Source organism: Mauremys mutica, chromosome 8 (assembly GCF_020497125.1).
Source record: "Mauremys mutica isolate MM-2020 ecotype Southern chromosome 8, ASM2049712v1, whole genome shotgun sequence".
Taxonomy (NCBI): Eukaryota; Metazoa; Chordata; order Testudines; family Geoemydidae; genus Mauremys; species Mauremys mutica.
The window spans coordinates 52,643,857-52,659,835 of NC_059079.1; the positions used below are offsets into that span (position 1 = coordinate 52,643,857).

Here is a 15,979-nt window from a genome sequence, read left to right on the forward strand (position 1 = left end):
GTCACAATTTGGCTGCTCAAAAGATAGAAGCACTTAAATTAGAGAGTTTTGCAGAAAGTGTGTCTGTACCTGCAATGAAGTAATTGGGATTAATTGGAGTTGCTGGGTGCTTAGCACCTCTGAAAAAGAGATGGCTTTACTTAAGCACCCAAATCTGGATTTAGGTGCCTAATTTTAGTCATCCAGATTTGAAAATATTGACCTAATGGTTTGGCTGGGAGGCTAGTGAATTAAACAAAAACCTAAATAAAAAAAGACATCAATTCTTGTCCTGGACCTGCCACAGATGTACTCTGTAGCCCTTGGTCTGTCTCATAACATCTATGGCTTGGTTTCCCTTGCTATGCAATAGAAACAATAATACCTTCCTCATATAGATGTTGTATGGCCTTATTCACTATTGTCTACAAAGCACTTGAGATCCTCAGATTGAAAGTGTTATTGAAGTGTCATGTATTGTTACAATTAAGTGCAAAATTACAAAACTGTGTCAGTGGTAAAGGCACTTCAGCATTAAAGTCATCCCACTTAGCACGAACCAGCTTTGAATAAAACCAGTTCAATATTTTTAAGTTAAAGCGGCAACACTGTCATTCAGTTTTCTAAACTGATTCAAAACTAGTGTTGTTAGAACCCTGGGTCATTCCCCCTCCTTGGGATCTGATTAGTTCCTAGAGAATGTCACACAGAAGATTCCCTCAAATTAGAGATCACCTAATTCAATATCTTCTCAAACTCCGGATCATCTCAGACTTTGGGTCATTCAACTTTAAGCATTTCAAACCATCACACGACTGATTTTCCACAAACTTGGCTTGTTTGGGGGAGCTCAGTAAGATTTAAAAATCAAGCCAAACTCTGATCTGTATATACTAAATTGTAACTGACTGTAAGGTCACATAAGAAATTCCAATTTCTATTATACAAAATGTTGTATTAACAGCCACATGCGTTATACTTTTAAAATACAGTCTTTATAAACACAAGGGAGCAGAATTAAGGTCAAACTTTTCACAAATCAATTTATAAACCTAATCATTGCTCATCAACATGGCTTTTTTTTCATGGAATTTAGCTTACTGTTTAACTCTCATGATTTATAGTCTTTTTTGCTGAACCACTATGATCTTTATTTTTTCCCCTCGCGTGAGAAGGGCAAGTTTACATGTATAACAATTTGATGACTCAGAAGATTAGTACACAAATCTAACCCTTATGTAAGTAAAAGAAGTAAGAGTGATAGGTGAATTTACAGCTTCAGGAAATGTCGACATGCTTTCAACTTGAGTGAGCAGCAGGGAAAGCATGTGTCATGTAAATTTGTTTGGTTGTATAACCTGTGTTACTAACATCAAATCCATTTGTTGTTACAGACTGCTTTGAACAACGTCCTCAGAAAGAATCCTTCCGGTGGCCTGAAAGCAGACAGATCCCTTGCCAACATAGAGTGCGTTAAAGAAAAGACTTTAGTAGTTTCTAATTCCTTTCCTATTCTTTCTCAAATTTCATCCCGACGACAACACTTTGGGTCAAAACAGAGATTTGATACTGACGCAATTTTCTTTCTCTGCTGCATACATTCAAATCTTGACATCAACATTTATATGGATTCATTTTTTGTGCTTCCCAGGTTAGTCAGAGTTCAGCCCACAAATTTGCTCTTGGCCAAACTCCCCCACCCCCCCAAAACAGTACAGCTTTGGGGCATAAAGCTGCCTTGAAGTAGTGTTACACTGGGGGATTCTCTCCATCCATGGGGATCCTAAAGTAGCACTGAGCTGTCACAGTGGCTCCTTATTCCACCCCTGTTCACTGTGGAGGGTGTTCAGGAAAGGTGACACGGCTATGCCAACCCATAGATGTCATTAACGACACTTATACAAACCATTTAAGAGGCTGGGGCCTTGATTTGGCCCAGAGAGCCTCCATGATGACAATGATGGGTGAGATGGAAAGAAAACAGTTTGACTCTTGGACCCTGGAATGCATTTGTGGGGATGGGACAGCTTTTTACTTAGAAATTGAGGAAATTTAATCTGGAAATCAGTGAGATACATGAATATGGCTCTCTATGGTGCCATTTTCATAACACACATTTTAGGGTAGAGCTACACTTCAATATTTAAAGTTTCTGTTCTAGGCCCAATCCTGAAAACAGGAATTTTGTCCTTGACTTCAATCAGAGCAGGAATGGGCCATGAATTTTTATGAACAGTCCAAATAAGACCAGACAATTGCCAGTAATCTTAGAAAATTAAAGCACAATGTTTCTTCCCTTCCCCCAAACCTAGTCATACCCCAACGTGGAGCTTGTTGCAGAAAACAGGAATAAAACACATATTTTTTTTCAAAATGTTTTCCTGTTTGGGTTTTGTTTTGTTTTTCCAACATTTGAAGGATAGCAACCAGCTCTGTAGTTGGCTGGAAAAAAAAGGTCATGTGCACATGTGAGAGAAGGGATGGGCGCTTGAAAATGTAGTCAAACTTTTTTTTATTTTAAAATTTTGTCCACATTTTGAAATGTATTTCAACAAGCTCCAAATGCAACTATTATTTTGTTAAACTAACAAACTAGTTTGTAGGAAAAAGTATCACAACCAATAAAACAGCTAAAGTCTTGAAAAAAAAGAGTGTAAATATTGCTGCTTGAACAACAAATGTTTTGATTTTCTGGCAAATACGACAAATTGAAGAAAAAAATTGTTTTGGGTTGATCTGAAATTTTTTCCCATCGAGTTTTGGAGAATCAAAAAGTAGAAAAAATTGGGTGAAAAGATTCATTTCGTTCAAACTGAAATTCAAGGAAATTTGAAAGCAAAAAATCATTTTCAATTGAAAAACTGGTGTTTCATTTCAAAACAAAACGTATCAGGTTTTTGGATTATTTTTCCCCACCCAAAACAACTGAATGAAATCTACACAAATTCACAAAATGTTTCAAGCTGCTCCAAATCTGCAAGTTTCTGTCAAAAAATGTCACCCAGCTCTAATTATGAATCACAGGACCGAATACTTGGTTTAAGCAGAAAACAATTTCATTGGTTTCATGTCATTTGTGAGGAGGTAGGAAGATGTTTACTTTTTCTGGGCTACTATTCGCATTTTATATAACTTCTAATAGACTGCATGACAACTGGCTAAGCTTCCTACGCTACAGCTGAGCTGAATTAGGTTTGAATGCATCACTTTCTACTGCACACAGATAGACTTCCTCTTTTATATTAGGAATGTTGGATTATGAAAGATTTTCATTTGATATCTGCCAACAACTGGAATAAACAAAAACAGACTCATCGATAAATTAGTTGGGGAGATCATGTCATCTCAGATGTTTCTCTTGCCAAATAAACAAATTCCATTCAAGTGCTTGCAGATGAACAGCAGACTTTCCTAAAAGGGAAAGCATTAGCAGCTATTCTGGTTCTGAATGGTAAGTCCTTTTAGTTTTAAATCCAAAGTAACACCAGGTTGCTATCCAAGTGGACTCAAGAAAATTTGCTGGTGTAAGCATATTGGAAAGGTCTGTCCTGCACTCATTCATGTTAAAATATTAATGAGAGTTTTGATTTGTCTAATATTTTGCTGCCCTAGTGGCAGGGGCAGCTCCAGACCCCAGCACGCCAAGCGCGTGCTTGGGGCGGCATGCCGCGGGGGGTGCTCTGCCGGGCGGCAGGCGGCTCCGGTGGACCTCCCGCAGGCATGCCTGTGGAGGGTCCGCTGGTCCAGCGGCTCCGGTGGAGCTTCCGCAGGGACGCCTGCGGAAGGTCCACCAGAGCCGCGGGACCAGTGGACCCTCCGCAGGCACGACCGTAGGACCGTCGACCGACAGAGTGCCCCCCGCGGCGTGCCACCGTGCTTGGGGCAGCAAAATGGCTAGAGCCGCCCCTGCCTAGTGGTGATGGCCAGTGTCAGACTGACAGCCTTGGTTACCATATGGTAATAAAATAGTCCCTCATGAAAAGATTTACAACACACAAGTGTTCCCTTCCTATCAGAAAAGTGAGTTGTCATAGATCTAGACCCCCTGTGCTGCCAGCTCACCAGACTGCTGTGCGGGGATCCAGACACTGAATCCCCCATGCGCGTTAAGCTTCCCTGGGTCTCAGCAGGATGCAGCACTGTTTCCTCCCTGGGCCTCTCTGCCACATTTCCTGGGACCTGACTTTCAGTCATGGAAAGGGAGCCCTTCAGCCCACCTGCCTTCATTCCCCAAGACCAGGGCTGACCTTTTCTAGAACCCCAACAATGGCATGAGCCTTAGAGACAGCACAGACTCTCTCCCAGAGTGATGTTTTAACACCCCCTCTGACAAGGATAAACATGGGCCAGATCTGTTCTCAGAGGTGGTTGAAATTTTCCCAAATTCAATTCTTTAATTAAAGGTAGAATTTCAACTAGAAAGACATTTTAGTTAAAATTTTCCCAGAAGTGACATCTTGTTGTAGACCAGCTGTACTGGCATGCCTTGCTCATATAAGTCTCATTGGTTTCCACTCTCACTAGTTCGGAATATCTGAGCCTGTATCACAATGAAATGTAAAGTACAGTGCACTGTCTGAGAATTAGTGTATCCCTCCTGAAACAACGAATGCCACAAACCAAGTTTTATTTATATTTTGCCATCGGATAACATAATAATGTGATAATGTAAATCTTACACTTTGTGAGCATCACAGAAAATATATATTATGAAATAAAAATATTATCACGCTAACCAAAAGAAAAAACAATATATTTAGAAAAGAAAAATATTACAATATAAAGGTGGTACCAGCGTCTTCCTGTTTTCGATCACTTGCTGCAAATGTTTAAATTATGCATCAGTAAAATAAATTATCTTTATTTTCTCTCTTGATTTTAAACAAAGTACTAATTCAAACACAAATAAAACCTACTCCTCAATAAGGGAAGTGTTTATTAATTAGCTAGGATTACATATAAATTTAAGGAGGGATGATGCAGTAACTATAAGAAAATGTCATTATAATTGCTTACTTCCTCATGGGTATGAAGATCTTAGACGATTAAAAATGGTGCTATAACTCACAATAAAAGGAACCACCCCTGGATTAACAGTAATCTCTTTGATAAAAGAGCAGTTGCTGTAAAAATTGTTTATTGTGAGAATTATCATATAAAAAATATCAGATTAGCTTTCAGTAGGGTTTGCAAGAAGCAGTGTTGCTAATTGTGATTTTTATTATTTATACAGTGCCAAGCTTGGTGGGAACCTAATGGACAAGTCAAAAGATAAAAGGGGGAATTCCTGGCTCCACTGAAGTCAATAGTTTTGTCAGTGACTTTAGATTTCAGTCAAGGACCTTGCATTGAAGAGTTTACAGTCTAAGGCCCTGATCCTGCCAAGACTTGTGCATGTGCTTAATTCTGCTCATAGTCCAGCCACAACCTCTCAGGACAAAGGTCTGATAAAGTTCTTGAGTTCCAGCCTGGAATGCTTACCTCTGGTTCTCCCATAAGTGTCTGTGTTCCCTACTGCACTGCCCACCACACATAGCAAACCCTCCTTGAACAAAGCTGTAAATCCACTACCCTCTTTCACTTCAAATGCCACTTCTCCTGTGTCACCTATGTGAAATCAGCCAGCTAATGACTTCTGGGCTGAGTGGCAATCAAGTGAGAGCTCAAGAGAGAGGGGATTGGTCCTGCTTTGAGCAGGGGGTTGGACTAGATGACCTCCTGAGGTCCCTTCCAACCCTGATATTCTATGATTCTATGATAATTTTTTTTTTAGAAGTAAACCAGACACCTTTCATCTAATTCACAACCATCAAGCTGTGCACACAGGTAACCTATGTCACCATGAGATCTCATCATCCTCATCATGCTCCTTCCCTCCAGAGCTCTCCCAGCGCTGTCCATACTCCACCTCCCTGTGGGGAATAACGTACAGTGCTGGGAGCCGCGCTCCCAGCGCTGGGGCTTTGACCACACTGGCGCTTTGCAGCGCCGCAATTTGCAGTGCTGGAGAGGGTGTGTTTTCACACCCTGCTGCAGCGCTGCAAATTTGCAAGTGTAGCGAACTGTGCCTATGCACACTTGAGGGTATAATTTTGTCCTAGTACTTTTTAGAGATTGGCCAAGGGCTGTTGAGGGTAACAGACAAGTTAATTAAGTGCAAAGGATGGGTCGAAAACGTGAGACAGTTTCTGTGCTGCCTCACAGCCCATGCCCATGGCTTGGGTTCTATCGCGGGGAAAGAAAATCTGATCAGAATTTGTCTATGGATGTGAACTCAAGTCACTTTATCTTGGAATTTTGTTGCTGCACCTGGTGTTGAAATGTCAGTTCTCTAGTGCTAACCACATGGAGATTTTCTGTGACAAACGTCTCATTGCCCTATGTCTGTATTTCATTTTAGAAAGCATATAAAATCTGCACACCAAATGCAGCCAGTTTTTGAAAAAAAAGAAGTACTAGCAGAAATTGACCTCAGAGTATAAGCATTTCTTATTCCCATAACTACGGGGTTTGGTGCTTTTCCAAATTAACCACTATCTTAGTCCCCCATTGCTGCAGTTTAAGTGGTATATGTCAGAAAATATCAGCTCCTGAGGAGAAATTTAGAAACGTGTGCATGGGCGCATACACAGACACACACATCATTGACAAACATAAAGTTACATTTCAAACATTACATTAGTTAAGGAGTGATGAATTTTTCATTGTCACCTAGAAATTTTAATCCTTTTCCTTAAATCATCTTTGCTGTAAAAATCCATGTTCTCTGAAGTGCTAAAGTTGTTTTCTGCTGCTGAATAAGTACGTGAATCATTGAAAAATTATCATCAGGTGCTAACACTTACTGACATGAATAACTGAGGACGTGGAAGGCTGCCTTACTGAATAGTTCTGGAAAACTGCTATTAATTTTTGTGAAAATACTCAAGTTTAAAATTCAAAATGTTTTGGGGACAGATCTTCAGCTAGAGCGAATTGTCATTGCTCCATTGAAGTCAGTAGTAAGTTACACTAACTGAAAATGGGACCAATAATCTTTAGTAAAGGTAATTAAAAATAACTTTCTCCCACTAGTTATAAGAATCTCTCTTTAAAAATAAAAGAGATATCACTATGTTCTTTGTGCAACAAAAAACAAAGTTCAAAATGCAGCTCCCTTACGGATTTTTTATACTGGATTTTTGGCATGGTCAGTCTGGCCAAAGGAGAGCAGTGATCAGGGAAGGGTTATCTATAAAATAAATCTATAAGAAGAATCAACATTACTATCCCTAATAATTAGCAACTGCTGAGAAATGTTATTCATTAGGAAGTTGATACTGAGTAAGGAGCCAACCCTGTTTACACTGAAGTCAATGACAATTTTACCATTGATATAAAGTGGAATGGGATCTGGGCCTTAGCTTCATGAAATCCATGCCCTTAATGTTTTATTGTGTTGAAGAAAGTCACTGCCTTCATGTAGTAAAATAAGTCATCCTGAATTGTACAGGTGTGTAAAATTTATCTCACAAGAGTCTGCATTCCAAGTTTTTTTTATATTTTGTCACATATTTGAAAATGGCACTGTGATGCTGTTTATAAGAAAGGTGACAATTCATATCACTGTTCTTACCACACTAACACAATTTTCTTAAATTTTATACACAGTGAATCATGTAAGGTGCCAATGGAAAAGTTATGATTTGCTAAGTATGATTATCCTGTTTGTATGCATGTATCATCTTTGTATCTGAAGTTATGACTATTGGCTATGTGCTGTTATCTTAAACCTGTGTTATTCTCTTGTGTGACATCCTCCAGATAGGACTTACATTAGGGCCAGACAGCTATGTATTGATGGCCCATCGAGGTAACTCAGCTATCACAAAGGGCCATTTAAGAAACTCATCCCATCCAGATAGCTCTTCCTGAAGATGTCTCAGCCAGCAAGGAGCCAATGGCCGCTCCATGTGATTCAGCAAAACATGTAGAGGCACATGATATGCTCATGTGACCCTGGACTCCATCTTGGGCCAGTAACTTTCCACAAACAGGGACTGTGGGCTTTGTTTGGGGCAGTAAAATTCCAAGCACATGGCAGAGGATATAAAGGACCCTGAGATATCTCCATTTTGCCTATTTTCTGTCCTAATTCTCTGGATTGTGGGTTTACGACTAAAAGGAGCATCGTGAACTCTGAACTGAGGACCTTCCAATTTTTTGGAAGTTACCAGAGAGACGCTACAAGCCATCAATTTATTCCAGGGGTGGCCAATCTGAGCCTGAGAAGGAGCCAGAATTTACCAATGTACATTGCCAAAGAGCCACCATAATATGTCCCGCCCCTCCTCTCCCCCCCCATCTCCCAGCACCTTCCCCTCCCTATCACCTCCCAATCAGCTGTTTTGTGGCATGCAGGAGGCTCGGGGGAGCGGGGGAGGAATGAGGGCACGGCAGGCTCAGGGGAAGGGCTGGAGTGGGGGCAGGGCCTGTGGCAGAGCCAGGGATTGAGCAGTGAGCAGCCCCTGGCACATTGGAAATTTGGCACCTGTAGCTCCAGCCCCTGAGTCAGTGCCTATACAAGGAGCTGCACATTTAATTTCTGAAGAGCTGCATGTGGCTCCGGAGCCACAGGTTGGCCACCCTGATCTATTCCATCATTGCTACAAACCTGATATAAGGACTTGGAATGATTTGTATGTATGTGATCTATTAACCATTTATAACTCTCTTCTTTTATTATTACAACTTTAGTTTGTTTACTAAAGATTGGCTGACAGCGTAGTATTTGGGTGAGATTGACCTAGAAGTATGTGTCTGATCCTTTGGGATTAGAAAGAACCTCACATATAATGAAATGGGTTTTCATTAACCCTTCACTGTATTAGACTTGGTTGTCTGGATGGGAGCCAAGGGCTGGAATGTTTACAGGGGATTGTGTTTGGCTTCTGGTTAACCAGTGTGGTGTTACAAAAGCTGTTTTGTTACTGGTTTGATGAATCTAATTATAGGATAAACCACCAGTCTGGGGGATTGTCTGCTCCTGTTCCTTGCAGTCTGCCCTGCGTGTGGCATTTTCAGTGTGGCCTTTCCAGGAACCTGGACACAGTCGCCACTTTAACAAACATTTAACATCGAAAATATTGAGAGAAAATATTCATGACATTGGCAGATGTTTTACAAAAATAGGAGCATTTTGAACCAAATTACTTTGCATCCAAAGCATGCACAAGTCTGTATTTTTTTAAATTAAAAAAATGGCCATTTCTGCTGGAATTTTGTAAATGTTTGTAGATGCAAAATAAAAATGTAAAAAAGTACAAAGTACAGTGAAACATTAAATTTCACAAAAAATGCTTTTCTCAGTTTCGCATGGCCCCTTCACCTGAGCAATGGTGTGTTGTAACTCATGTCCAAATCCAGTTACATAGATTTAGCAAATTTCTTGAGGGAGTGGCACCTGCAGTACATATCCTATGTATGGTTAGTGCTTGGAGTGTTCTTGTTGAAGTATTTTCTTGCCTCAACATTGCTGAGGGACACTGAGCAGCGGGATGGATTCTGTCTTCTGTATTCAATGCTTTCCACCATTGCTTGCTTGATCACCTGTAAAACAGAGTCAAAGTTCAGGGCAAAGAATTGACACTGGAGGTGATTCTTTAACTGATGGCAAAAAGCCATATCAGCTTGTACAACTGTTGCTCTTAATACTAGAAGCAAGCCAGTATTGCTTAGAAGAAGGGGCTTTAACAACAAATAAACAGACTGTATGCTGAAATTTTTGAAAAAAAGAACATCGTTCTTCCTCCCCACACACACACACCTCCCCCAAGAAGAAATCTTAACTACTTCTTAGTCTCTTATGGTAAATCACTAGTTTGTTGGTTTTTTTAACTAGTAATCTCTGATAAAATATAAGTGACATCTGGAAGACTGGAGAATTTTGAAATTACAAGGCTGTATAATATGGTAGCTTATTATGAATTACGATTTGTCCTAATACAGTCCTTTTATCATGATAGCATCAACAATGTGCACTAAAAGACCTGATAAATAAACACCGAGGAAGTGTCTTATTTTGGGGCTCTATCCTGATAACTGACAATGAAAGAAGTTAGTGTGTCCTGAGTATAAAGTGAGGAACTATTTTGCCACAGTTTAATTCCTAGGTCATCCCGCCTTTACCCTCATTTTGGTTACACTAAAAGTCCCATAAGCCTTTGGTCCATGCAATGTCTCTACCCTTTGATTAAAAATACAACAATAAACTTAATGGCTGTGAGGACTTAACAGGGCCCACTAGTCAACAGAGGAATAGCCAGGATTGTCAGGAAAGAACCATAAAGTGCTGGCAGATTGCCCTCTAAATTTAAAAAGCAAATGCATGTCCATTTAAAGAGGTCTTTTGCCAGGATATACAAGAGTCTGGGGAGGCAAAAAGGTCAGGGTTTTTTTTGCCTCTATAAATCACTGCAAACTCAAATATTCACTCTGCCAAAAAGGGAAGAGCACAAGAGCAGCAGCAGCAGTAGTTAAAAAAAGAGAGAAAGCTAAATTCGTCTACTTTGGCTTGATTTCATACTCCATGGATCATCTAAAGAGAATGTCTGCACTGCTACCTGAATTAGTTGAAGAACCTCATGAATTAGTCATGTAAACATTTCTCATCCGCTGTTTCAATTCTGCTATGTGAACAATCTTGTTATGAAATAATGTTCGGTGCCTTCTATAGAAAATTAAACAGCACAAAAGAGGAAGACTGTCTTTAAAAAATGTCTATGTTAAAAATCCTAATTCTTTGATGTTGAAAGTAGAAGGCAATATAGCCACTAGGTGGCATATTTTGATCATGTACTTATTACAAAGATCTGAAACTTGCAGCAGAAAAAAATTACAACTGTTGAGTGAAATCACTAGAACAAAAATATACTTGGGCCCTGATTCTGATCTTGTTTAAAGTAATGTAAATCAGGTGTAATGACTGAAGTAAATGGAGTTACACTGCAGTATATGAAATCAGAATTTGGTCCATATTTGGTCCAGAATTTGGTTTGATTTTGGGGTGTAAATCAAACACTACAAGAATATTCAGATTTAATAGTAACATTAAATCATTAATATGATTTCTAACTGTTTTAAATTTTACTTTTATTTCCCTAGCTCAAACTTAAAAGCATTTAGTGATTAGAGTTTCAGCAGAACAAATCAGTCTTTAGCAGACTGATTCTGAGCTCATTATTTACCAAAGCATTATTTAAGAATTATGTATCTTATATAGCAACTTTCATCCATAGAACTCAGACCACTTTACAAAGATAGCAAATGTCATTATCCCCATTTTCAGATGAGGAAACAGAACCACAGAGTGGTGAAATCACTTGTTCAAAGTCACACAGAAAAGTAAGTAGCAGAGCTCAGAATACATCTCATAGATTAAGGCTAGAAGGGACCATCATGATCATCTAGTCTGACCTCCTGCACATTGCAGACCACAGAACCTCGCCCACACACTCCTTTAATACACCCATAACCTCTGGCTGAGTTACTGAAGTCCCCAAATCATGATTTAAAGACTTCAAATTACAGAGAAATCACCATTTACTTTGGTTTAAACCAGCAAGGGAAGGCAAAAAACCCTCAGGGCCTCTGCCAATCTGACCAGGGGGAAAATTCCTTCCAGACCCCAAACATGGTAGTCAGTTGGACCCTGAGCATTTCGGCAAGACCCAACAGTCATACACCTATAGAATTCTCTGTTGTAGCTCAGAGCCCTCCCCATCTAGTGTCCCATTACTGGCTGTTGGAGATATTTGGTGCTAGCAGTGATAAATCGGCTACATGCCATTGCAGGCAGTCTCATCATACCAACCCCTCCATAAATTTATCAAGCTCAGTCTTGAAGCCAATTGGTTTTTTTGCCCTCACTGCTCCCTTGGAAGGCTGTTCCAGAACTTCACTCCCATTCTCCTAGGCCATTGAACCAAATGGCTTCACCCAGTTACCTGGGAGGAGCTCAGATACTGCAATAATGGAACAGTAAAAACAAAAAACAGATTAGATTAGAATATTAACCCAAATTGGAATGAACCCTGAACAAGCACAGGAACTCAGACATGAAAAGCATTATAGATCTCGTTACATTCTATCCAGTTCTTCTGTTATGGCAGGAAACTATCAGTACATTAAAATAATCTTCATACACATATAAAATGAAATGCAGAACTACAAAACAGGGAATAACTGGCTAGGAAGTAATGCTGCTTAAAAGGATCTGGGGATTATAAACTCTGGAATAGGTTTCCAAGAGAGGCTGTGGAATCCCTGTCAGTAGAGGGACTTGATACCCTCTCAAGATCCCTTCCAACCCTTCATTTCTATGGTTCTATAGCTCCTGAGACATTCTTTAGCTGTTTTTTTTTAATGGAAAATATCTCTGTTATTTCAGCAGGATGATTACCTCGGAACTTACACAGTTACAAGAAGAGACCATCATGCATGACTGTATTTACTGCAGCTCTGGAATTCCACACTTTAAGACCAGATGCCAAAAGAAAGGGCAAAATTCTCCTCTCTGAATCTCACTGCCCATCTCATCCATCTCTTTCCTCGCTTTATACAGGACCCTATCAGTGTAGTATCTGAGCAGTTAAAACAGAAAGAACTACACCTCTACCCCAATATAACGCGACCCAATATAACATGAATTCGGATATAACGCGGTAAAGCAGCGTCCCGGAGGGCAGGGGGGTGGACTGCGCACTCCGGAGGATCAAAGCAAGTTCGATATAACACGGTTTCACTTATAATGCGGTACGATTTTTTGGCTCCCAAGGACAGCGTTATATCGGGGTAGAGGTGTACTTCTTTTCTCCCTCCCTTCCCAGTCTGCAGGGGAAATAACTCCACCAGTTCACAGTTTTTGTGTTTCTGTGTGCATTGCATGGAAGCATAAGTTCATAAAGAACTTATCCAGGGAAAGCTTAATTGAACATTTTTCATTTAGGGCCTTACCCAACTCCCAATACGATCAATGTCAGTCTTTCCATTGACTTTAATGGGCTGTGAGCCAGCCCTTAAAATTTGAAAGTGTTGAGGTCAATTCCCTAGTCTTGGTTCAGCTGCTTCAGCATTCAAGTGAAATGAAGCATCCTGGTTGTGAAAGGTCAAGGTGATCTCTCAGTGAACTAGGACCAAATCCCATGCAGGTGCTTTGAATATCAAGACAGAGATACCAGTCTGTAGTCACTGGGGAGCCAGTACAGAAGGGAGCACTGACTGAAGTGTTACAGTGAGTCCAGAGTTGCTAGGCAAGATGAGATGCTAGTTGTTTACTCACTGGAGCTTTTTCAGTGTGTGGCTTGTCACAAATATAAGGTATTGCAATAAACAAGCTTGGAAGTAAAAATAAATGGATCACCAAGGCCATGGACAGGTTTGTGTCTGGTACTAATGGATACAATCAGCCGCACATGAAAATTGGCATTTTTTGTCATCAGGACCATTCAGTCTCTTTCCAGAACCAAGATGCCATTAATAATGGGAGCCATAATGGAGAAGGCAAGCTGTCCTCTCCCTCTCCCTACCAACGTCACTTGGTCTTGACAGTTGCCTTTATCATGGTGTTGATTTGGCCAGTCACTGAGAAAGTTGGGAGATGGTGCTATTTATCTTTCCTGTTACAGGTAGTGCTCTACATTCAAATTGGTCTGTAGAGTTTCCATTGAGATCAATGGGATTCTGCACGCAAATCAAGGGCAGTATAGGATCCTTAAAGGTTAACTGACTTTGTTTTTTGAAAGTTAACTTTTCCATCTTACTAGTTGGGCTGTGCTTCCTTTGTGAATTGTGTAAAAAAGATTAATGCAAAACAGCATAGCTAACTGCATATAAAAATATGTTTTTGTGCAAGTTTGCACTTTTCAACACACCGGCAGAAAAAAAACCCCAAAGATTTTTAGCCAGTAAATTTAGGGGGTTATTCTCATCTCTAGTTAATCCCATCACTACGTGGACTCCTTAAAGCACCTCTGAACTAGTGTAAATCAGACATTTTTACACTGTACTTACATCTAAGTTATTCAGAGTGTTAAATTCCATTAGATCATGAAGCCTTTTGAAAGCTTCATTGGAATATTGGAAGTTGAAGGTAGAGAATGGCGTATTAGGATCATCAAAAATATCGAAGTCAGCAAAGTCCTTCTCTCTCTGAGTTTCTCTTGGAACACCTATACAGACAACAAAAAACAGAGACAATATTTTATCATTTAGAAAAAATAAAAGGGAAAGTTTTAAGAGATGAAGTATAAATTACATAACAATAACTTGCTTTTATATGGGACTCTGGAAATTCATGGCAATTATGGAAAGATTTCTAGGTATTTCTGATAAAAAGTATTCACAATGTAACAAGTGATGTATTAATTTCTTGTTTCCAGGAACACCAAGATTTAGTGTCTTTTAGTGTCTATTACGAACACACCTGGAGCTTTGTATTCCCGGAAGTTGATGTTTGCCAGAACAAAATGGATGATGGTTGGACAGTCTTTCTCTGTATCAGTATTCTTGGGTTTGAAAACATAGCACTCCTTCAGGCCCTCTCGATCAAACACATGTGGATCTATTTTTGGAAAAGGAAGGTTGTTCATTTTGGCCCATTTTTCAGCAAGCAAAATTTCCTAAAAAAGGAAGTAAAGTTTCAAAAGTTTACGAACAGCCATCACAGTTGGGGACTTTCTATTGAGGGTCACAGAGATAAACAAAGATAACCAATAATAGGAACAATCTTACAAACCATTGCTTTCTGACTGCAGCAGGAGTATTGGCATGATTGAGACATTGCCAAATTGGGCTTGATATCTAAACACAAACAATTTTTGGTTTGAGGTGTAAGCTCTCCTTTGAAGATTGCTCAATCCCAAATCATTAAAGTGAAGTTCCACTCTTAAAGGCAGGTCTCTAAGGGTACGTCTATACTTATCGTCCGGGTCGGCGGCTAGCGTTCGACTTCTCGGAGTTCGATATATCGCGTCTACTCTAGATGCGATATATCGAACTCCGAACGCGCTCCCGTCGACTCCGGAACTCCACCACCGCGGAGTCGACGGGGGAACCGCGCACTTCGATCCCGCAGCGTCTGGACGGGTGAGTACTTCGAACTAAGGTAGTTCGAGTTCAGCTACGCTATTCACGTAGCTGAACTTGCGTACCTTAGTTCGACCCCCCCCCTTAGTGTAGACCAGGCCTAAATTAATTTTCTTATGAAACTCTGCTCCCCAGAGACTCATATCTGATGATTTTATTGACAAAAATACATTTTAAAAATGATTTTACCCCCGTAACTCTTGCAGGGCCAACCAAGAAGGAGCGAAATTGAATTCCACCTTCATTATCATTATCAGAATCGTTTTAAAAGCCAGTTACATCTGTGTGAACCCATTGAAAATAGTGGGGTTGCACAACTGCCATTAAGGACATTATTTGAAGACAATGGGGTTGCACAGCTGTAATTCAGGGCCTAATTTGGCCCGCACAACCTTTATTATTAGTGATAATTCACAAAAAGGGGAGAGCTCATCTTGACTCTCAGATTTCATGATGAGTTTGCTTTGCTGACAGCTAAAAAAACCCCACCCATAATTTTATTTTTAAATTGGCCACCACTGCTATGGAAACCAAAGAGATTTAATCAACACTGATCCACAGAATGCTATGTTTACAGAATTACTTCTCTACGCAGAACTGCATTTTAAAATCATGCTACAACCAGGATGGAAACCTGGAAAATAGTATGTTGTTTTCTCACAACAGAGAAGTAAACAAAATCATTTGCAGACAATGACTCAAAAGCACATAATGTGGGTGAACTGTGGGACGGTAGGGAAGACCAGTCTATATTTAACCATGTGTTATCTAAATATAATCAGAACAAAATAGGATTTTCTTTTGGAAAACCATTTTGAACACGCAAGAGACTAAAAGGAAATGGGTATGAAATAATAATGGGTGAATATAGTCATTG

General features: G+C 39.9%; 1 protein-coding gene across 2 annotated transcripts in view; it reads right to left on the bottom strand.

Moving 5' to 3' along the window:
- Nucleotides 1-8,557: 8,557 nt before the first annotated feature.
- PLA2G4A (phospholipase A2 group IVA) overlaps nucleotides 8,558-15,979 on the bottom strand; it is a 140,672-nt gene continuing 133,250 nt past the window's right edge. For both annotated transcript variants that reach the window (XM_045026143.1, XM_045026142.1), the window contains exons 16-18: nucleotides 14,441-14,636; nucleotides 14,029-14,186; nucleotides 8,558-9,567 (exon numbers count right to left, since the gene is read on the bottom strand). In XM_045026143.1, the coding sequence (XP_044882078.1) occupies nucleotides 9,436-9,567; nucleotides 14,029-14,186; nucleotides 14,441-14,636 (486 nt within the window). In that variant the 3' untranslated portion in view covers nucleotides 8,558-9,435. The remainder of the gene's footprint in view (nucleotides 9,568-14,028; nucleotides 14,187-14,440; nucleotides 14,637-15,979) is intronic.